Raw genomic sequence first — 23710 nt, 5'->3', positions numbered from 1 at the left:
AACAAACACGCACACTGACCAGTTGCCCTCAGGAACTTCAAAAGCATTGTGTTCTTCTGGTGTAGGTCCAAGTGGTCTGAAAACTACATGCGTATTTAAAGCGCCAGTGGAGTTTGGTGTAACTGATGATTTCAACAGAGGTTACATATTGGAACATTAGTGTACAATAATCACGCAGTCACAAGTTGCTTATATAATGGTTTATACACACATTTGTGTTTCAAACATATCAACCATACATACAGTACACATACAGGTTTCAGGGTCGTCGTTTTTTTTTTTTTTTTTTTTTACATTTGGTTGGACACATCTAAAAAGACTTTAATTTTCTCTTTAAATAAAGTTAAAATAATTACCAAATCTATAGCTTAAATCAATATATAAAAAACAAGTAGAGAAAAGAAACATGCAGGTAAGTAGTGAACCACAAACCCTTCAATTATAAAGTTCTGACAGAAGGCATACATATTATATGGTGTCCCAAGGAAAGAAGCAGATACAAAATAGAATACCATTATGTGCTATTGTAATTCGTTCTTCTCTAGATTTAATACAGTTTATCTTTTAAACAGTTTTTTTTTGTGCAAAAAAGCATGTATTTTTTTTTGTTTCCTACATTATAGAGCAGATCGGCTGATGTCACTTAACGCAAAGTTATTTATTAGGTAAGCATCCCTCCCACACTCAAGAGTCAAGAATCAGACCGCCTCTAGTGTTCACGATGGCTAGCTGGGGTTACTGCAGACGGAGATGAAGCTAGCATGACAAAGTCTAAAGGTGCATCAAACATCCTCCCAATGAGCCCTTGCCGTATCAGACTGCTCCCACTCACGCGCAGGATAGACACAAACGCTTTCAAAAGACAAAGGAATGAGGACTCTCAAAAGATTAGGAGTGTAATTAAAAAAATGACTTGGGATTGTTTTGTCTTGATGCAGATGTCACTTTAAGCACGTTTTATGTCTAAAGCGGCTGTTTATATACAATACAGGATATGATTAGTTGTTGAATTAAAGAAGCAAAAAGAGGTGCGCTTCGATTTCATCAGCAGTTAACCGTCAGACCTTTTTTTCTTTCAACCAAGTGTATGCATTACAAACCTCTTTAGGCTATAGTGCCCTTCCTGATCGACCGTGTTGAGGCAAGTCAAAGACTCCAAGGTTTAGTTAGGCTTACTACACAGCTGAATCAATCAGAGCTGCATCTTCTAAAGGTTTGCGCATGGCTCTGAGACAGAAGAGTGAACTTCATGCCAGGGTCACCAACTGTTGGTTTTTGACAGCACCTAGAAGCACGTGGTATAGCTACAAAGCGGACAGACAAATGCAAGAGCTAAAACAAAACAGGAATGGAAACAGAAAATAAATGGAGAGACAAAGATCAACGTGTCTTTGCCTGACCTATTTACAAGAAGACATGAGGCATGTCGCTGCTATTTATAGAACTGCCCCCTATCAAAAGATTTCCTGGCTATTGAAACAAAACCATTACTGGGGCTACAATGCAACAAAAATAAAGACGTTAGGAAAATGCATCCCTACTTAATACACCCAAATCAGTTTAACTAAGTGGGATGGGGGAGAAAGAGAGGGTGGGGACTTGAGTAGAATGTCAAACAGCAGAGGGTAGACTTGCACCAATAGCAGTAGTGCTTACGTTTGCACGTAGTGTGAAAAAATGTAATGACGATGTTGCTTATTTATTGGCAGCCTCTCAAGAGAACTGCATTAGTGACAGGTCAGGGAGAGTGAGAGAGAGGAGAGTGAGAGCGAGGGAGTAACAGAGAAAGACAGAAAGAAAAAGGGTGCTGGTCTGTCAAAGCACTCAGGCTCGTGCCTCACCTCTCTGCATTATTTCCTTCTCTGTCATCCCCTCCATCTCCCCCACCCCATCCCACCCTTCCCTAGCCCCCCGATCGCTCTTGATTAGACTCCTCCCTAACAACCAAAGGTCTCCTGGGAGGCGTACACCATGTAGAGGAAGCCATCCTCATCGTGCTCCTGCTCGTAGATCTCAGAGATGGGGGTGGACACACTGACCATGCTGTGCTGGTTGACCAGTAGGAAGAAGGCCTGGGTAGGGTTGAGCTGCAGTCTGCGCCTGGTGAAAACGGAACAAGGAGAGTGATGAGCATTGAAAGGAGTTAAATGGCAGAGGTTCAGCTACCATCCCATGTTGGGTCTATGGCGCAAACAATCTATCGAAGGGACCGGTCATTCAATCTACAAACAGCTCACATGATGCAACACTAGTCAAATAGGATTAAATATAGCCCTGGCGTTTGGCTGAACTGTTGTGAAATGGAATGTATGGTCATCACCAGTAGAGAACATTTAAAGTGATAAGGGGAAATGACTAACTAAGAGAAACAGATGACCAGTATAAACTGCTACAAACAGAAATAGTAGCCATAGTACAGGACAGAAAACATTTGCTTGTGTTAACACACATTAATGGCATACTTATAACGCGTAAAACATGGTTCTAGCTGGCATTGGCATTAAAACCCAGCACAAATGGCAAAGGACAGCTGAGGCCATGCTTTCTTTATGATTACAGCTTATTACTGAGAAAAATGTCTTTAAACAGTAGAGAGTTTGAATACGACTGAATGACAATACCACAATAGAATATGACCCAGAAAGTGGGTGATAGTTTGGCTCAAGTAAGACCCAGACCTAAAAAACAGCCAGATGGCCATAAAACCCAGTGGATCACTTGACAAGACAAGGCAAGAGGCTAGGACGTATGTGTCGGCGATAACAGAGTTAACTTTAGAGCCATGGAGTGCAAGCGTGTTCACAGAAACCCCTGTGGACAGCAGGGTTAGAATGTGAGCTAATCCTGGAACGCTGTACACCCCCCCCCCCCCCCCCCCCCCAGCCTTAACCGCCTACTCCCAGACACGTAAACAAAATAAAAGAGGACACAAACACACTCTACTACCCTACCTACTCACGCAAACACACACCGATGAAATCACAGATCACAAATACACATCATCAAACACTCGCATTCAGACACACAGACACGTTTAAGAATGTATCTCATCCCTCCTGTCCCCTCTCCTTTCTCCCTCTGTCTGTCTTTACACACACACTCACCCATAAGAGCTAGCTCCTCCACAACATCAAAAGAACTGGGACAGCTATGATAAGCGACAAGATAATGGGCACTTCAGCAATGGACGCAATAGGCTGACAGTCTGGCAAAAGTATTGATTCTGAAACGGGCTGTGGTGTGGTGCTTGAGCCCTGGTGTTTGGGCTATGTGAAGCAAACAAAAACAGAGGGCATGCTGGCCACATCATCAATCTTCAAACTCGCTGAACTTTGAAAATCACTATATTTAGATTCAGTTTCAGAGAAAATTACCTAATGATCTTCACCAGCTCGCTCATGTTGACGTGATCGGGCACCAGGAACTTTGTTTTGTCCAAGACTGGCAGCTGTTTCTCGCCCTTGTAACGCTCGATGATAACCTAGGGCGAGAAAGGAAGAAACAAATCAACAGTTTTACACAGCCCATGTGGAAACAACACACCCAGATTAATGATGGACAATAGGAGTACATACTGCAGACACTGTACTGTTAATTAGACTTCTGATGGAGATTAGGAAAGTACATACTGTCTGCAGAGACTGTACCGTTAATCAGATACAGTATCAAACTCTGTTAATATCCACAAGTACCCCTATGAAATATCTTCTCTTAGTTTAAATTCAATTAGACCGAATGCTTTTAGAGGCGGGCTAGGCAACATCATACTAGGCCTCCTCAGCAACCTCTAGGCAAACTGATCTTTCGCGTGCATTTACATGGGGGGATGTAAGGGCTATTATGTCAACGGTAGAACACTTAAGGCCGAATTATGCTCTGTTTTAGACGTAACGCCTAAGCACGTAATTTACACAAGGAACTTGTTTTAGACAAGTTTTGATTTAAGGTTCGTTTTAGACGCAGAGCGTGTTGCAAGGCTTGTGTTGCGTGTTGCAAAGCAAATTGACGCCAGAACTGTAGATTTATTTTGAGTTAAGTAAGCCTATTTATTGCAGCAGGACAAAGGAAAAAAACTTACCGGAGCATGAAAGTGTAGTGGGCGAAAGGCTTGATGTTATGAATACATGTGTTACACAAAATACAAATGTTGGCAATTCAGTACCAGTGGCGAAAAAGACATGACGCAAAAGTTCGTTTATTGACATCTTTTAATGACTGCGACAGGCTTTAAAACGATGTGTTTATGAGTTACATTATTTAAGATGAGGTGGTAAACGGTGAGAGAATCTCATCATGTTGTCAATGCTTGTAACTACAATGGTGCTGGCCATCAGTTAAGCCCACGTTAATGTTAACTTTTGTATATGAGCAGACCGGGCTCATTCTATCAAAATCGCGGGTGCAATTGATTGATTCACGTCAATATGAACTCAATGAATGATACCACCATGACTCACAAGTGGTGGAAAATGAATATGAAAGTATTTGTTCGTGAATTAGCACATTTTCTCCTAACAATCGCGGGTGAGAATGGGATATTCTCTAAGGTAACGGCAGGTTACTGTTAACTTTTGTATATGAGCAGACCGGGCTCATTCTATCAATCTCGCTGGTGCAATTGATTATTCACGTCAATATGAACTCAATGAAAGATATCACCATGACTCACAAGTGGCGGAAAATGAATATGAAAGTACCTATTTGTTCGTGAATGACCACATTCTCTCCAAACAATCGCGGGTGAGAATGGGATATTCTCTCCATAAATTCGCGGTAATTTAAGCATTCTATAAGTGTTTAAAGAGGATTTGTAAAGGAGTTCATGTCTTTGGACCTCTTCTGTTATGTTTGTTCCTAATCCATAAGAAAAGGCTTGTGAGACGGTCTGCAGGGTATTCATGATTTTAAAAAATGTCTGGGTCTAAAAAAGGCTGTAGTATGCTATTAACCCGGAAACGTGAGACTCTGTGAAAGGTTGTGGTAGCCGGCCAATCACAGCCTTTGCGAGCTGTGTAGGGCCGTAGTGTTTTAGTCGCATAGTCAGGAATTTTGGGCGACGCACTTAAGCACGTAAGGGGGGATATTTTACCCCGCAAGGGGGGGTTATGTATCTTACGTGCTTACGCGTTACGTCTAAAACAGAGCATAATTCGGCCTTTAGACCTCCTTTTGCTGTTTAGTCTAAAACCTGAGAGTGGACCCCCCTGGTGGTGGAAGGGACTGGGAGGGAGGTAAAAGAGAGATTCAAGCAGCAACAATGGGAAGCACAAGAGAAGGAGGGCCTTACCGGAATTTTGTTTGGGTGCTGCTCCCGGATTTGCTGCACCTCTTTGCACCTGTCCGCTGAAGATGGGAGGTAAAAGACAAGGCAAAATGTGTTAATAGTAACATACACACACACACACACACACACACACACACACACACACACACACACACACACACACACACACACACACACACACACAGAGAGAGAGAGAGAGAGAGAGAGAGAGGGCTAACAGAAAGTTCATGAAGAACTGCAAAATGTGCAAAAATGCAAAGTTTCATTGTGAGTGCCATTCAGCACATTCATTAATTTGAAGGCCAGAGAGTTCTTCTGTTGCCTTTGACCTGTATCATGTTCTGTAAACAAATAGCCCTGTCCTACCATCTCCAACACATACCAATCAATAACACCCAGCTTATTTGACACATCTGATAGAATACGGTGACTAATGAATACATTCATCACAGTGAACTATTAGAACACCCAACGTGTCCTTACAAGGCATATCATAAATTGATTCTTACATGACATAGACAAGTACAGCTCTTCGTACATTCATTATTTGTGTTTACAGATTTATATTTCATTTTGGTTGGTGTAAACAACACCAAAACATGCTTCTTCAGATTCAAAGACCTATTTAACTGTGAAAATGGACTTTGACGAGCAGCTGTGAAAGACGCTTTTGTTCTGAGAACTATTTGTTATTTCGCCAACTTCTCAATGCCGAGAACCGTTTCCACCTCAGCGGATGTTTTTTTGTACGGCATAATATGCGACCAGGGGGAAAAACACGCCAATGACCTGACACTAATTCTATTTGCAAACCGTCTTCGATGTTGCATTTCTGGCTTTGTAGTTATTATGTCAGTGTGTCAACCACCACAGGCAGGCCTCTGCGGTGATGCGCCATATTGCATTTGCGCCATCCGGGCAACTGAACAAAACCTGTTATATTTAGCTTTGATTTGTCTTCATTAAAAGCCCAATTCGTTTGAAATACTGATACTTATCTAGTTTTGTCCATGATGTTATTACGACTATGCAATGGCTTTCCGCTCCTCCCTCTCCACACCCAATCCTCAACCAAGAATATGTGCACGGTATTACATTTCTGAATAATTTGCTTAACACGTGTACTCGCGACACTGAGTCAGCTGCAGTCTGTTTTCTTTTTCTTTGTTGTTATGGCTTCATGAAACTGGGTTAGCTGTTGCGACATGATATGACCTCAAACGTTTTAGCCAGCTAGGTGTAGGCTTATCATTCTACATGTTAGCTGCCCTACACGGCTATGTTAATATGCCTATTAATGAGACCAAAAGAACCAAAAAAAACATTATGCAGCTCTTCTGTAGCTGGCGAGTTGGCCAATAACTCGGTAAGAAAAATAATGTCGCTGTGCTAGCTAGCTAGGCGACAGTAGTTTTCTGGCCGAGTTAGTGCCTTTGCTAGAACACCGCCTAGTTTATGTTGTCTAGTGACAATATCTAGATTATACTTTAGAAAAGGATATCGTCGATTGCCAACTGTTACTTAGCTGTTCTACAACGCTAACGAGTTATGACGCCATCTGGAAAACTCTAAACGACCGCGATAACTCGGATGTTTATTTTAATTCCAGTGTTGATGTATGTCGGATAAGTGTTTTTTTAGATCAAAACATTCTGACATTAACGTTATGCCCAGCTAGCTGACATTTGGTTAACAACAATCGGCCAAAGAAACCTTGAAAATCTGAGACTGGAAAAACGGTCTAACGTTGACACTTACCGAATGTCCGTCTTTGCTTAAAAGGCCTGTCGGATGGCATCACTGTCGCTTAATGGAAAACAACGGAGGTTGCTTAAAATACTTCTGAACAAGTTGTTTTCTTGGCTATTTCCCTTGCTTAAAGTCTTGCCGTCTTCAACGTTTATGCTCTGAACTCACTGTACCAAAACAGACTGGGACAATAGAACACACGAAGACCGTGACGTCACGAAGTGTTAAAGGGACAGCGTACGGCCAAAGGATTAGATTCATACATACATCTCACAAGTCTGTGAAATAATCTGATTCATATCAGCTGTATAATTAGTGTGCTTGCCCGAAGGGAAGCACAGTATTGTTGTTGTCAAGTTTTCTTTATTCTCCCCGTTTTTTGTAACGCTAACTACTCCTCGCCCGTTCGAGGTACAGACGCCGTTCAAACACCGAAACGTCCGGCCCGATCCGGTGCAACCTGCTATGACTTTTCGTGGCGGTACTCCTTGCCACTCCTTTTTTATTCCTCTTTTTCCATCACCTTTTTTCTCCATAGACTTGCATGGCAGAACTCTGCCATTATGACATCATAATAGGGTCATTAAACTGGCTTGCACCTGTGCTTCACTGACACAGAGCAAGCACACTCTCGCAGTTCGTTCACGAAACGCATTCTAGTTATTCATGTTGCCTACACAAAATTGTTCTCTTTTACCTATCGCTAGCTAAGCTAAAACCAACGCCCCATATCCAGACATCTTGCTAGCTCCAGCTAAAAATATGTTCTCTTTCACAAACATACACAATTCATACTTTTTAAAAGATAATACATACTGTGTCACACATTTTACTTCACTGGATCCCAAACAGAAATTGAGCAATGAGAACTTGCATATAAAATAAAATATTTCACACTTCAACAAAGTCAAAATATTCTCTGTTGCTGCTTTATTTCCTCACCAAATGAAGCATGACGTGGAAACAGCCATACACACTGATGTATGTGGTGTTCCACAACAATATATGGGCAGAAATCATCATATTTACTGATGCTTGGCAATTTGATATAAGAAACATGAGTAAACAAGAACAAGTAAAATGGACTGAAAGCAGGTAGATTACACCTGGTCAAATAGTCGAAGAAGCACGATAAATAAGACAGGGTTAGCACTGGAATGATGTAGAGCACTGATGTGCAGCTCTATACATGTTCTTCCACAAAGAGCACTACTTCACAAGGCTACACATTGTTTACCCCTGTGTTTCTGATCTTAGGCCAAAATTTTATCTGAAATGCCAAAAGGCTAACAGATTCCCATATAATGGCATGCAAATTACATTGTAATGGCAGCAAAACTGACTGCTTTGTTTTTGGCCTTCAGCTCAACCTGGAACGGCAAAAAGCTTAAGTGCATTTTGTGCAACATGCACATGACTATCCCTCAGCAAACACAACCAAAAAATACTTTTGCCCATTTAATTGAGACTGATGAAAGAGTAAAAAGGGGAGTCTGAGATATGGTCCTCTTAATCCGAAGGGTTCTGAATGACAATAAGAAAGTAGTCCTTATCTGTAGAGGGAAGCACAAAATAACAAATGTGTCAATCAATGCAGACATCTCTCCAGCTCTCAACTAGTCCGGTTGATTCAAATATTTATCTCCAAGTCACATAAAATGAAAAGTTAGCTAAACCTTTTTTTTTTTTAACTAAGGCCGGAGCTTCTCTACAATGAAAGAACATATTACCAAATAGGTTGACATTTGAACTGTACTGTATATTTAGGTAAACAACAAGTTGAGTTTTTTCAAAAAGGTCACGTAAAGACAAATGAAACAATTTGTATCGTATTGTCTTCTCTGTGGCATATCCAAACCCTATTCAATACACTGCAAATACACTCTAGGATTTTAACACATAACATTTAAAAGGTAATCCACAATGGAAATTACACTGATACTGACAGTTGCAGGTAATATAATCTACAAGACATCACTACGTCATCATTTTGTATTTGTTGGCCAGTCTGATTGTGTGAACCACATGTTTTCAAATACTTTACCATTGGCTACAACTATAAGGTTGCCATGTTTCATAGAACAGCAGAATCAGCAAGGTGATCTCTAATGACCTCATATTTACCCCTCCCTGGTAAAAGCTATGTCTACAAGATGACTTGGTTTAGGATATAAGTGAAAAAAACACAGTTCTACCCAGACAGAGAAGTGAAGAGGTTGAATCTCACAGAACTGATACTTTTACACAAAGATGAAGAAAACTCAATATGTGCAAAGACCATGGCAGTCTTTGTTGTCATTTCTACATATGACTTCCAAAACGACAATACCTAAGTATTACGTTGGAGTGATAAGGACCACTCGGAAAAACATCGTGCCTACCAACTAGACATCACCACCATATACGCCTTCACAATCACATCCAGCCCATCCCTTGTTTGACCTCATGCACTCAGGAAGAAGACACAGATCTATCCGAGCAAGGACTACAAGAATGATGACATTTTTTCACCCAAGCAGTCATGCAACCCTCCTGTACAGTCCCAATCTCTGACCCCCCCCCCCCCCCCCCCTCCAACCCATCCACAACCCTCCAGAAGAACTCTGAATCATGTTTGCACTGCATATGCTACTTTGCACCTAAATAATGTGCACTGGAAACTAACTTATAACTGTGTATGTAAATATGTGCTGACTACGTTTGACTTTTATATCTATTTTATTCCTGATAACTATATTTCTTTTTTACTGTGTAAATAAGTGTTGACAATCTTTTAACATCTACTTTAATCTATTCTTTGTGGCATAGGGAGATGTTTCGTTGTTTTATACAATGACAAAGATACTTACTTACTACAACAAGTAATATATATTGAAACAGATGTGGAATGCATTCATTTTCTTTGTATCTGTGTATTATTATCCACAAGGGCAGTCTCTACTCTCCTCACCGGGTGCAATCATTATCTCATTCTTTTTAGAGCGGATCCTCAGGAAGGTAAGGTCGTTCTGGGGGTCGATGTCTCTGACTGTGCTGCGTGCCTTCATAAGTAGCTGGTGTAGGAGCCCTGCGTACTGAACTGTGCTTGCATTATCCAAGGTTGTTTTAATGGGGATGCCTGCAAGGCAAGACAACAAAGAGGTCAGTGATGGAGAGGGAGGGAGAGTTTCTGGATTAAAGCCTTATTTGTTGTGTTTAGGCTTCTTGTAGAAACGGTAAAATAGAGATCGAGTGCACAGCTGACAGTCTCTGTTAAGTAGGTCGAGTGGAAAAACAACAGCATCTACAACCTCTTGAAAAGTCAATACAGTATGTAATACAAATATACAAACAAAGCAACCGCTAAAACGTTTTTGATGTTCATACATTCAGATTACGTTGAGTACCTTCAGCGTTAACAATGATAATCCCTTGAACGCCTTTCTGACATTGGATTCTCTTTAAAGTCTCTTCAACCTCGGCCTGTCAAATAAGGAAGGAATAAACAAAATAAGTGACGTATGGCATATACAAGATAGATACAAAAATGCCCCTTAGCGAAAGACGTGCAATAATAAACAACTGCGTGAAAAGTATGGTTAACCAGATACAAATGGCAGTAGCAATTACATTATTATGAGGGCTGGAATGTATCTAGTAAGGACGGTGGTGCTGCCTATTTAAAAAAAAGTTGTGGACAGAATGTTTTGTATTCCATATTTAAAATGTTATGGAAGTACCTGAGCTAACTAGCTAGCTGGTTAGCGAACCACCGTCACCAACCGGCAACAACTGCCTATTTTACAGTCAAAGCTAGCTAGCTACCTATCGCTATCTAGCTAGCTAAGCTAAAACCAACGCCCCATAGCCAAACATCTAGCTAGCTCCAGCTAAAAATAAATGGGGCTCAAAGAGTAACTTCTTGTTATGATAAGGAGTTCTGAACAGCAAACCGACACTATATGATGTGAAATATGAGATACTTGCCATTTCAAAAGCTGCAAATCCTCTGATATCAACACTCCAAGGATGCGGTCACTGAAATCTGATGACGGCTCTACTAATGACAGCGTAGCAGAGCAAGGCTAACCAGACTGGCAACACTACCTGTCATGCGCAGTAGACTCTATACAGCTCTGTCTGTGGCTCTGTTTAAATTATCTTGTTCTGATGAAGAAATCCGAAGGATTAATATGCAGAGTCATTAATAATAAAAGCGTTAGGTGTTTAATAAAAAAGCTATCTGCTGAGTGATAAAGACTCGAGTACATTTTCCCTTCCCCTACTGATCATGCTATGTTGACCGCTTGGGTTCCATTATTTACACACAAAAACGTAATATGTCGCCCCCTAGTGGTTTATGAATGCAGACTAACACAACTCTGTCTGCAGAGAATTGCAGCCTATTAGATAGGCTGTTTTTTATCTCTTCAAATGTCACTTCAACTGTCAGTCAGATGAAAAGAAAACTGCAAAGATGAAGGGGAACTGTATAAGGATGCATTTCAGTATAGTTTTCTACAGTATAGGCCTTTTAGTTTAACACTACCAGAAGTATGGACCTTAACCCTTCAGGGACAGAGGCCTGTTTGACTTTTTTAGGAAGTCTAACATGCCTTGATGTTTTTTTGTATATTCCCCCTAGCTATAAGTATTGATGCACAAGTGGCTTATATGATTATGTTATAGAGGACATGAAATGAAATGATGAAATGAATAAACGACCAAAGTTGAGGGGGAAGGGTAGGGTATATTTACACTTTAAAATGTACTACAATGGTGAAAGAGAGGGAGGGAGAGAAATACTGACCTACTGTAGAGACCAAAAGACAGAAATTCCTTTCATCTTAATCTGTTTATTCAACATGTACGGTAAATCCATACATTTGTGTGTTATTGGTATAGCAAGGGAAATACACAATTCCTTTTCACACCCTTATATTTCAACCTATTTGTGTACAAGAATTACTTTGGGTTTCCTTTCTTTGCCTGGCAAAAAAGGATGTATTCAAAGGTGGTTTCTAGATTTGAACATGCAAAGTAATTTCTCGCTGTTCAAATAATGTGATGCATGCCAGGGGCCGTATTCACAAAGAATCTTAGGGCTAAAAGTAGCTCATAAGTGGCGAATTTAGGAGAAACTCCTAAAAATAATGGGCGTGTCAGTCTTAAATTTAGGACTCCTATTTTTTTTTAATAAGAGCAATTCACAAAATATTTTATCCCTAAAAGTAGCACCTAAGTCTAGGACAGCTTAAAACTCCTCATGAGGACTCCTAAGTCACTAAGACCTATTCACAAAAAGTCTTAAAATGGCTGAAGCCAGACGTAACGTGTTGGAGACAATGAACGACTCTGAACTCTGGGATGCAATCACGTCTCCAACTATCCGAAACAACCCAATCAGTCCGGAAGTTAAATGTTTGATAACATTAAGATTTTTGGCTACGGGGAAAATGCAACTTTGCAACGCAGACGACTTCAGAATATCGCAATCATCAGTAAACTGATTCATTCATCAAACAATCACCGCACTCTGTAGACCACACATTGTCCAACAGTTTATCCGGTTCCCTTTGGACAATCGCCTACTTCAAAGGATCAAGGTCAATTTCATGGCGTTTGCAGGAATGCCCGGTGTCGTGGGTGCCATCGATGGAACACACATTAAAATAATTGCTCCATCCAGAGATGAGGACGTCTTTGTAAACCGCAAAAAGGTATATTGTATTTGAATTAATACACAGATAGTGTTTGATCCAAATTTCACAATCATGGATATTGTTGCGAAGTGGCCTGGATCTACTCACGATTCGCGCATTTTAATGGAGAGCGCGGTCTGCGCCAGCTTTTTGAGCGGCACCATGTACCTGCTGGATGCCACTTGTTGGGTGACAGTGGGATCCATGCAAGACATGGCTTTTGACACCCTTCCTCAATCCACAACCGGGAGCACAGTTGAACTACAACATGCAAGTATACGCATGAGGCCTATTTTGGTGACACAATACCTGTAGCCGCGACGGCTCTTTTAAAGTCCACTCCGCAATCTCCATCCTACATTGTGACTGGAGCGCATACCACCGCTTCTCGCAGTCATCGACAGAGCGACACACGGCAGGGAATGAAGCATTTATGTTAACACATATGTCCTCCCATGCCTCACGCTTCTTTTTTGTGGTCACCCCACAGCCAAATGTAGCTTTTATAACTCCCTTCCTCTCCAGCACACTCTGGGCCAACATGGACAGTTGGTCCTGGGACCAGTTCGACTTTCTCTTACGTCTCGCCCTCGTTTCGTCCATTATGACAGGAGGACTTAAAGAGCCGTATGGACTGATATTTGAAGTGTTTAAGGGCTGGAAATATGCCAATTACCTAATAGTTTGCAGGGAGCTTTAATTATTATTTTCTTGATTTCATGCAATTTCCGTGTTTTTTTCGGCAATTTCTCTTTCTCTAACGTGCAAAGCGTCATTCTCGTTGGATGCACAAACTTGTCATCATGCGTGTGCATTCTGATAAGTGCACTATCCATAACTATTTAATATGACTTAATTTGAAGCCTAGGTTATTCTCTTATTTTCTGTTGATTTAGTGGGATCGTTAGGGGGATGTTAGGACTGAGTTTTGAATGAGAGCGCCTGTCAGCAACCAATCACCGTACGCACCGCTTCTAAACTCGTGCATGAGAATGGACGTCATCCATAGCAACGGAGTTTTTATCTTAAGCTTAGGAGTTGGTATTATCCTTAGTATGAGTAGGTCTCAGAGCCGTTGTGAATCACTTTTAAGAAATTACTCCTACGTAAAAGGTTTTAGCGCGAGTTAGGAGCACTCCTAGTGGTAAGATAAAAGGCTTTGTGAATACGGCCCCAGATATGTATAGGTGAAACAGCTTTGCTTGATTGCTTTGGCATCACCCAGTATGTGTACCCAGAGCAAAGGCCATATTTTGGATCTGGGGCCGTATTCACAAAGCCTTTTATCTTACCACTAGGAGTGCTCCTAACTCGCGCTAAAACATTTTACGTAGGAGTAATTTCTTGAAAGTGATTCACAACGCCTCTGAGACCTACTCATACTAAGAATAATACAAACTCCTAAGCTTAAGATAAAAGCACCGTTGCTATGGATGACGTCGATTCTCATGCACGAGTTTAGAAGGGGTGAGGACGGTGATTGGTTGTTGACAGGCTCTCTCATTAAAAACTCATTTGTGACGTGCCTCTAACAATCCCACTATATCAACTGAAAATAAGAGAATAACCTAGGCTTCAAATTAAGTCATATTAAATAGTTATGGACAGTGCAGTTAGAATGCACACGCATGATGACAAGCTTGTGCATCCAACGGGAATGACACTTTGCACGTTAAGCGATCAATATAAAATATGGCAATTGCATCAAGGCAGTAATAATTAAAGCACCCAGCAAACTGTTAGGCTATTATATTTCCAGCCCTTGACGACTTCAAATATCAGCACATACGGCCCTTCAAGCCCTCCAATCTTAATTGATCAAAGCAAAACGAACGTGAAACGTAGCCTAAGCGAAAGCCTACTGGTCCCAGGACCAATAATAGCCACTGTATAAACCTTTGGATGATGTGGGGTCTACAGTGCGTTGATAGTTTGATGAATTAAACGGCTGACTGATGATTCCCAGTGTCGTCATTTGCGTTTTCCGCGAAGCCAAATAGGCTATCTTTATGTTTCCAAACATTTTACTTCGGTACACATCGTTGTTTAAAGGCGTCATTGCATCCCGCGCTAATTCTACGACAATATTAATACCTTCACGGTTTAAGCAATGTCTTTTATCAATTCAAAGTCGGCTGCAGCCATCATACGATTTTTTGTGAATAGGTCTTAGTGATTTAGGAGTCCTCATGAGGAGTTTTAAGCTGTCCTAGACTTAGGTGCTACTTTTAGGGATAAAATATTTTGTGAATTGCTCTTAGTAAAAAAAATTAGGAGTCCTACATTTAAGACTGACACGCCCATTATTTTTAGGAGTTTCTCCTAAATTCGCCACTTATGAGCTACTTTTAGCCCTAAGATTCTTTGTGAATACGGCCCCTGGTCTGTAAGACACCTTGCAATGACAGTGCTGCTGAACTACCCATCTCTGACCACAAGGTTGTGCTACTTGACACCTCAGAAGTTCAGTGTGTCGTATTGCTACATTAATAAGCCAGAGGAACTCAGATATACTCCTATCCTTGTCCTAGTCCTAAAGCTTCATTAGTTCAATTGCTGTGCAAATGGAACCATGCTCCCTGAATACTCTGGCCCCACCACAAACTAATGCAAATATGTGATTTCAGTCTCCCAGCAGAAGGTCACATCTCAAGTGCAATTTCTCCATCTGTCAGCTGGATCCTGTTCCAACAAGCTCAATTAAGGAGTGCCTGCCCACCATTGGCCCTCGGATAACCTAAAAAATGAAAACTTTTCTTACCACTGGTGCAGTACACCCCCATTCGTTAGAAACTGCCATCGTCAGATTAACAATAAAAAAGCCTAGATTGGCTCCTGATGACTTCAGACTATTCACAACTGAATGAAACTATTCAATAGTTTTGAGAGCAACACAGAGATCTTCCATCACCAAAGGAGTTATTTCATCCTGAATATGTGGGATTTCAAATATCATAATTTGTTACTGATACCAGTTTTTATTCTATGAAACCAGGAAAAGTTAGTTTGACTTTTTCTAAAAACTCATCATAGACAAACTCTAATGCTAAATTTATGGTTCTCTGTTTTCAGAGGCACTCACGCGCAAGAGCCCCTACCCCTGCGTGCCCCTTGCGTGCCCCTTGCGTGCTTTCGTACCCCTTTTCGCGTGCTTGCGTGCGTCTCCCAATTTTTTTAACTATCCGACAAAGCTACGCAAGCTGCATGCAGCCTGCAAGGCTGTGACTGGTCAGCAAACTACATCCTTTCCGGAGTCTCACATTTCTGGTTTCATTCCCCATAATACCACCATTTTTAAAAGCCAAGGCAAGGCCTAGAAGATTTTGAATTAGGAATCAGCAGGAAGAAGGTATGTCAGATAGAGTGTGGATCAGGCCGAATTTTTCTGCATTCGAGAGAGTAGTGCCCGATCCAGACAGCCATTCAAATATGTTGTCCGAAACTGACCCGAGCCTGAAGGAGTCAATAGCTGCGTGTTTACATGTGTCAATATAAGCCACTTATATCGCGTTATGCCTTATGTAACTAACGAAAAAGTGGAAGCCTCTTATATTTAAGCGGATGTCTGAACCGATAGAGAGTTCCTCTCTCTATCGGTTCAGACATCCGCTTAAATATAAGAGGCTTCCACTTTTTCGTTAGTTACATAAGGCATAACGCGATATAAGTGGCTACGCCGATCGGTAAGCCGCTTAAACAAGGCCGATGTAACATGTTACTAGTGGTGACAGGTAAGCCGCTTATCGGGAGTGTTATGCGCATGGGTGCCTACGTGGGGATGACGCAGTGACGTGATTTCACTGTTTCTCCCTGTCAGGCAGGCAGCTGACAGGCAGCCCTCACTCACAGCGAGTGATCTCAGGGGAGACATGGCCTCATGTGCAGGAGCTCCCCGAACTTTTCAGAGAGTTCTCAGAACGACAGGTTAGCAAATGTGATTATAAACACGCCCAAGGTCACCAATATACAGCCTAACACGAGTAGCCTTAGCCTATTTTAGCGACAAGCGATTTTCCCCATCACAGAGTTTCGACGATGAGTAGTACAATGATCATAATGCAGTGTGATTAACGTAACTAAACCGCATATTTCACACTAGTAATGTTAACTGCCATAATCTGCAAGTGATGCATTTAGTCTTCCTTCAGTACGGGTCCTGTTTCTTGTTGCAGAAGGCCCTTTTTTAAAGAAAGGTTAGCTGAAAGCATATGGGATGGCCCTATTGCATGTATTCTCGTTTATTAAGACGTTGATCTAGCTTTCAATTTGGCTGCAAAAACGTAACCCAGAAAAAAACGGTAAAAAAATGTTACTCCACCTCTATCTATACGCCTGGGCTTTCTTTAGTTGTATAACCTCAGCCAGCTCAGTTCAAACATATGGAAGCTATGAAACATTGGTGTGTGCATTCCATCATGTACCTGTCAATGGTAAAGTATATGTCATAGCACACCTGCGCTTGTAAAACCATAACATTTATGGAAGGACATACTATACAGGGGGAAAATATGGCTGGTGGTCCTGGAAAACCCTTTTCCATCAGTGTGAAATCTTGGAAAGAACATACATACAGAAAATGCATTGCTTGAATTTGGGGTTGTTCAGTTGCAGTGTACGTGTCTTCCTTGCAGTGTAGGTTGGTTTGCCAGGGCCCTCATGCTCAAATCAGCCCCTGGGTTATCAGAACATTCCTGCTTGTAGATTACGAGAGCACACACCGGATGATATATCCACTTGTCCCTGACTGGAGCGAGCAGCTGATCAGATAACCCCATGGTGTTTGGGCTGAAAAGGGATCTCAAGCATCCTGGCCTTGGCACCACACTTGGAAGGGAACAGGGGAGCAATGTGCTGTTTGTGTGTGTGAGAGATAGAGAGAGAGAGAGTGAGAGTGAGAGTGAGAGAGAGAGAGAGAGAGAGAGAGAGAGAGACATGGTGAAACTGAGATGGCAGCTGAGGTGGGGGATAAAAGCTGCTCGCTCTCAGCGTTGAGAAGCCCTCAATAGCAGCACTTTTCGTCTCTCACACATTTGGCATCTCAGGTTATCCCTGGCCCCCTTTGGTCATGATGTTGTCGTGGTAATACTCAGCTCGAGTGAGCGGGGTTTGCCCAACCATAAAGGATGGCATTTGTGCTCTGCACTCCTTTTCCGCTCTCCCCTAGTCTAGTCCTGACAACAGTAATGGTTGCTCTGGTGCTGAACCTTTGTGCAGGCTCTTTTTTTTCAGGGGGGTAAGGGTGGGGGGCGCGGGGATTTTTTTCTTGCAGAGTTCTTTCGCCAATCTCTCTTGCACTTCTTCCTCATTAAAGAGGGAGTTGGAACCAGCCCGTTTCTAAGGGCAACTAGGGTCTGTTATTCCCCAGAGATCAAAATGAGTACATAAAGAAACAAGAAAGGACCGACTGCATGATCAAGCAGTTCTGTGATAAATGGTCCTTCGTTTGCAACATCTATAAGTTCATCAAGGCTTTATTTTCCCTGAGCACTCCAAAATCCAGTGTTAACTCCAAAGTGAAATGATTCACAAAAAGTACTCAGGAGAACTGCTTTGTAGTATATTACTTTAAACCAGGGACGTGCGGTCATAGGAGGCAGGGGAGGCAGAGCCTCACCTTTCATTTTGAAAAGTAAAAAAAATATATATATATATATATATATTATCAAATAAATATTCATATTTGTCTACTAATCTGTGGTATGGGTGTAATATCTGCATGATTCCAATCATTTTGAGCATTTTTATTATCAAAATCGCTGAATTTGCGCATTTCCGGTTCCTGAAAACAGGGACGTGCCATGGACTGAGGCAGATGCATCGGTGTCTATGGGCAGCTGAGCCAGTGCCTCAGTAAGGATTGCGCAATCACTCCGTGCGCAAGCGTAGAACCTTTGAGTTGAGCTCAAAACGCATTGAAAAATATTGTTACTGAGGCAGGCAGTACCACTGCCTCAGTGAAGGGGGCGAGCGAGAGCGCACTTGTCTGGTATTTTCTGGTTCTGAAATTGGACTCCTTCTACCCTTCTATACACGTCTGTCTGACCTTGATGTCGAAAATGGAAGATTGTATTGCTAAGCTGAAGCATTTCTCAAAACTGGACCTCGTCCAAACGTGAAATGATTAATAATGGGAGACCAATACCGGAGCTAAAAGGTTTGCTTCAAACGACAGGACAGAAGGTATTGACATTTGCATTGGAGTGTTTCACGTTTCCCAACCGGACTACATATTAATGCGAAACACGAACCTCGCTAAAGGCTGCTGGCGCAGGAAAAATGCCTTGAAGTTGTGAGCAGACTAGGTGCTATTCCTGAGCTAAACTACTGACTGCATTCGCTCAAGAAGAGGAGGGAAATCGCGGGAGAAGACAACGGATTTCCACTGAACTATACGGATAGTCGTGAGTGGATTACGTTTGTTTCACCTCTAATTGACGGTTACGAGCTCCAACGAAAGTGCACCAACCTTAAATTATACTGGTCAGTAGAACATTTTGGTATTGTGTGCTATGTCTGTGGTGTTAAACTGTTTGCTTGTTAATATGTTGTGTAAATAAATATGTAATTGTTTTTGTCTAAACTGCGAATTCAAGACTCTGTCCGAGTCATTTAAATTAGCATCCCACAACCGTAATTATATTGTCCCTAGACAAAATGAAATGAGCCACATCATTGGTGGGAGGGCTACATACGCTCGCTTGATACTATTAATCTCTTATTTGACAGGGTGTAAAAGTTCAATTAGCACACCGGTTGTACGTTTAGCTGTAGGCCTATAGCCTTGTAAAAGTTAGGTTAACAAGTCAGTTGAGTATTAAGCCGCATAACTTCTTATAATAAAAAAAACCTGATTGTTTAAAAGTAATAGTATTAGACAATAAAACATAACGTTTTTTCAGTCCTGGTCAGATGACAAATTTTAAACCATATGCATTTATACATGTTTGATGTATACATTTCAATTTTTTTTAAACAACTAGAGATCGGAATGACGTAATCACTTCCGGTTTCTGTGCCTCATCAGCTAGGAACCCCACCGCACGTCACTGCTTTAAACCAACAAACGTGTTATGGGAAATTGTACTTAAATTAAACATTCTTACTGTACAACAATTCCATTGTGGAAAAATACAACTTTTCACTGTGAAAAGCCTGCTCCAGAGGTTCCAGCATTTATAAAGTGTATTAGACAGTGCCTGTTTAATGGCATTATATAAAGAAATGCAATTCATTTGAATTTAAATGGAAAGCAGGAAAGAGCAGAAATGACAATTTAGCAATTAAAGTTAATAAATCAGGTCAAAACTTCAGTCAGAAAAAGTTAGAACTTTTTAATTTCTCTGCTTTGACCCTTGCAAAGTGAACAATATTTTCATTACATCAAAAACCATCTAACTGTAGATTGAAAAGGCTTACTACATTAAAATAGTATGCAATTAAACATTCTATGGCTTTATTTTACTTTTAGTTTAAACTTAGGCTAACAGTGCTTTTCTAAAAGTACATTTTCAAAAACAGTTTGTAGATTGTTTTCTGTAAAAAAAAAAAAAGGTAAATAAGCAGCCAAAAAATGACTGAACACCAGGCTTGATTTATATGTTTATATGTGTCTGAATATAATGAGACAGTAGAATGATTTAGAGAGGTAAATATTGTCAACCGTCAAAATGCATGTAAGGTGCAAACAAATGGAAGTCCAACTGCAAGTAATAACCAAATAGTTAGACCAAATATACTTCAATGACCACATAAACCTGAATGCATCAAATGCAGCCTTGTGTTTTGGTCACCTTGCTGGCCAAAGAAGTCATTAAGACCCCAAGGAAACGTCAATTTGTAGGAAAAGGGGTATGAGATGTCTCTTTTAGGGATACATTCTGCCCCAGGTTCCTCAAGATAACATTCTCTCTTCTTGGATTGTTTATTCCAAAAGGACTAAGTTACGCCGAGAACTGAAGTAAAACTAATCAAATTATGTGTATAACTGTGGCAGGTACAAGACCATAAACATGAATATGTTACATTCATAGACATTTGCAGAAAGCTTGCAGATAGTCACCTCTGTAGGTGTGGCAGGACTGTGACCACTAGTGTGGGAACTACTAGTAAGATGACTCTCGGTAGGTGATGTGGCCTATTCACTCAGATGTGTGAATCCCTTTGTGTGGTTTCTGTTACCACAAACAATGAGTCTTTTGTTGTGAGATCAGAGAAGTCCTCTGTCTGTTAAATCACCATTTGTCCCTGGGGTCAGACTTGGGAAGTCTGGGTGTCCACTCAGTAGATTTGATCATTTTCATTCTGCCTTACGGAATCTATGTTGTGGATAAAGCTGGATTAAACTTCTGCTAGAGGTGCATATCATTTGTCATCAATAATATATATTATCATTCACAGTATTAATCACACAAAAAAGGCTTGACTTACCAAATGGAGAATTTCATATTAAGTTCTTGATTGGTGCATTCCCACTTAATAAATAAAACATTTCCCATTATGCAATTGTGATTTACAGCAATTCTCTGCATTACAGTAATACAGTACTTTTGCAGATCATAAAACCGATTTTGACAAATGATGAAACAGGAAATATTGTTTTCTTACCAGAACTTTAAAAAGTTGCCCAATGTGCTCCATTGCCAATACCAAATGCATTGGACAAAAAGGATAAAGCCACAACATGAGATATACCATGATTTACCAAAGTATTTAATTGAGATACGAGTTTGATGGCGTTGTTTATTTTAAAGTTTACCAACAAATGTGAATAAATACTCAGGACGGTTGAGTCTAAAGCAGTTCTGCACAACAACTGAGTTTAAGACTAACTCCAGACTTAGTCCAGACTTACAAACATGTATCTTTGGAAACCAAAACAAGTGTGATGGATAACTTCCACACTCCAACTGCCATGTCTCTGAAGTGGGTGCACTGATAAAGAAGGCCTAATGGTTGGAGGTCCAAATATGTTCAGCCTTTCTGTGTATTACAGCACTCTTATTGGTACGTTAGTATGTAAAACAGTAGATCACTATAAAACAACATTAAAATGATTTACTGGCAAATAGTTGCCAGCTATTTGTTATCAGTAGGCGTTGTAGATTCAACAGTAAAGTATTGAAAAAAATACTACAATAATTTACTGTTGACTTTCTTCTGGAATTTAAAGAGATAAAGTGAAACTTTTTTTTAAAGCAGGTATCTTCTTCCTGTAAATATTATGAAGGATATTTGAAAACAACTACACTATGTTACTGGCCAATAACCAGCAGTAACCTACTATACAGTAGTTTTCACAGGAAATGTTTAACAGTGGCCCCTAATACATGTGTCAATGTAAACCGTTTACATCGCGTCTGTTCCGATAGAAACTCGCGAAAGTGTTACAATTGCCTCATGTAGGACTGGTCTATATGTGATCTGTTCGTTTTTCCGCCGATCGTCTGAGCCTTTCGAGAGAGGTGGTTTACCACGATCGTTCAGCTCAGAAAAGGGCGTGTCAAATCAGGCCGATGTGTCATGGGGGAGGCGGTGACAGGAGGCTAGAAAGTGAGAGGCTAAAAAGTTCTTGCCTGTTCTTGAAAGGAGACTGATCCAATAGGCTAGTAGGTCTACAATTTTTTATCATTGTAATAAAACGCAATTTGGTACACCATTTTAATATGGTAATATAGCCTACTGTTTTTTGCAAAATGAAAGAAAGCATATTAAGGAAACGCCGACTGGAGCCTATTAATTCCCAATGTGGGAAGTGTCCAATGTCACTTCTGAGTCAAATCACTCCATCATCTCTTTGAAATTCCTTATTCCACGAGTGGTAGGCTACAATGACTGGCTGTTTTAAAATATAACTAATTGCCTAACGAAACAAAATAACCCAGGCAGTTTCATCTTCGAGACGTTAAGGCTTCTTCCAATACTGACAGCTGACTCATAGCTTGCAGGTTTGCAGCGCTTTAAGGAGACGCGACATTTGAGGGATCGTCACTTAATTTAAACCTTTTTTGCTTCCGTTAGCATGTGTGTGTGTGTGTGTGTGTGTGTGTGTGATAGAGACAGAGAGGACTCAGTAAAACATCGGAAAACACCGTGTCTCGTAAGCCTTAAGCTATCAATCACCCCCACAATGAAATATGCCATTACAGTCGCTACAAACTTCTTGGCATTGTGGTGCGCCCAAAACGCAAGCTATAAACGTAGCCATCCTAATGTAACCAAAATATACCTCTGCTGATATGCCTAACCTTCGTTCTATTTAGAATTTGTCTTAGCACTATGCAGGAATAAAATAGCATCTACAGTGTCAGGATTCAGGCGAGAGCGCCTGGCTTTTATAACGCGCCCTGCTGCACTGAAGGAGCGCTCACTCGCAGCACTTGTTGCTGGAACGCATAGGATTCATTTTGTAAGGTGCTGTAGTCGTGGGAACGACTGGCCTTGTTTCTCCCAAAAGGAAAGTAGATTTTCCTCTGCTGATCCCGCGTCTATATGGAAGTTTTAGAGAGAATGCGGGGGAGTAAAATGCTCCGCTGCCGAAGTAGATTACATGTTTTTAATTTCGGGGTTAATTCCCTTTCCTTTACGTCTACTGCTGGCTAGTAAATACATACAGACAGCCGGAAAGGTTAATAAACGGAATGAAATAGCTACACATTACACACGCTATGTTTTGATAAAACCCACGTTACTCATATACTGGTTAACACTGTTTGTTACAGCACATAAACGTTTGTCGCTACATCCAAACTGCATCACCGTTGTCCCTCCCTGTATCTGCTCCAGCCGCACCATTTTACTTGCAATGTGAATCATTTAATTTAAATATGCTTATTGCCATTTGTTGCACCTTAATCATTTTCTACAAACATGATATGCTATGTATGGTAGACTGAGACTCTATTCACTACTGCACAAAAACTAGACACGTTTGCAAAACTAGACGTTTGCAATGAAGTAGGTAAAACAACTTTCGCCAATATCTCCGTAAGGGAGATGG

The 23710-nt window shown here is 40.9% G+C and overlaps 2 protein-coding genes across 2 annotated transcripts; both read right to left on the bottom strand.

The window, feature by feature from the left end:
* Positions 1-185: 185 nt before the first annotated feature.
* map1lc3a (microtubule-associated protein 1 light chain 3 alpha) lies at positions 186-7196 on the bottom strand. Its single transcript, XM_080845436.1, has 4 exons — positions 7043-7196; positions 5288-5343; positions 3375-3481; positions 186-2100 (listed from the first exon to the last, which is right to left on the bottom strand). Exons 1-4 carry the CDS (start codon positions 7080-7082, stop codon positions 1938-1940), a joined length of 366 nt encoding a protein of 121 aa, XP_080701562.1. The 5' UTR covers positions 7083-7196; the 3' UTR covers positions 186-1937.
* A 756-nt stretch (positions 7197-7952) lies between these two features.
* On the bottom strand, positions 7953-11280 carry dynlrb1 (dynein, light chain, roadblock-type 1). Its single transcript, XM_080846312.1, has 4 exons — positions 11000-11280; positions 10420-10495; positions 9984-10151; positions 7953-8586 (listed from the first exon to the last, which is right to left on the bottom strand). The coding sequence occupies exons 1-4, from the start codon at positions 11000-11002 to the stop codon at positions 8543-8545; spliced, it is 291 nt and encodes a 96-aa protein (XP_080702438.1). The 5' UTR covers positions 11003-11280; the 3' UTR covers positions 7953-8542.
* Between the last annotated feature and the right edge of the window lie 12430 nt (positions 11281-23710).

This window comes from Sprattus sprattus, assembly GCF_963457725.1.
Source record: "Sprattus sprattus genome assembly, chromosome: 10".
NCBI lineage: Eukaryota > Metazoa > Chordata > Actinopteri > Clupeiformes > Clupeidae > Sprattus > Sprattus sprattus.
This window is presented reverse-complemented; position numbering and strand designations above follow the sequence as displayed.

What these genes read in the sequence shown, in the direction of transcription:
- map1lc3a (XM_080845436.1), bottom strand. Translation starts at nt 7,082, where the DNA reads ATGCCATCCGACAGGCCTTTTAAGCAAAGACGGACATTCG. An exon ending in TAAGCAAAGACGGACATTCG is followed by an intron (nt 5,344 to 7,042) that starts GTAAGTGTCAAC and finishes TCCCATCTTCAG; the next exon opens with CGGACAGGTGCAAAGAGGTG. An exon ending in AGCACCCAAACAAAATTCCG is followed by an intron (nt 3,482 to 5,287) that starts GTAAGGCCCTCC and finishes TTCTCGCCCTAG; the next exon opens with GTTATCATCGAGCGTTACAA.
- dynlrb1 (XM_080846312.1), bottom strand. An exon ending in TATCATTGTTAACGCTGAAG is followed by an intron (nt 10,152 to 10,419) that starts GTACTCAACGTA and finishes CTTGCCTTGCAG; the next exon opens with GCATCCCCATTAAAACAACC. An exon ending in TGAGATAATGATTGCACCCG is followed by an intron (nt 8,587 to 9,983) that starts GTGAGGAGAGTA and finishes TTCCCTCTACAG; the next exon opens with ATAAGGACTACTTTCTTATT.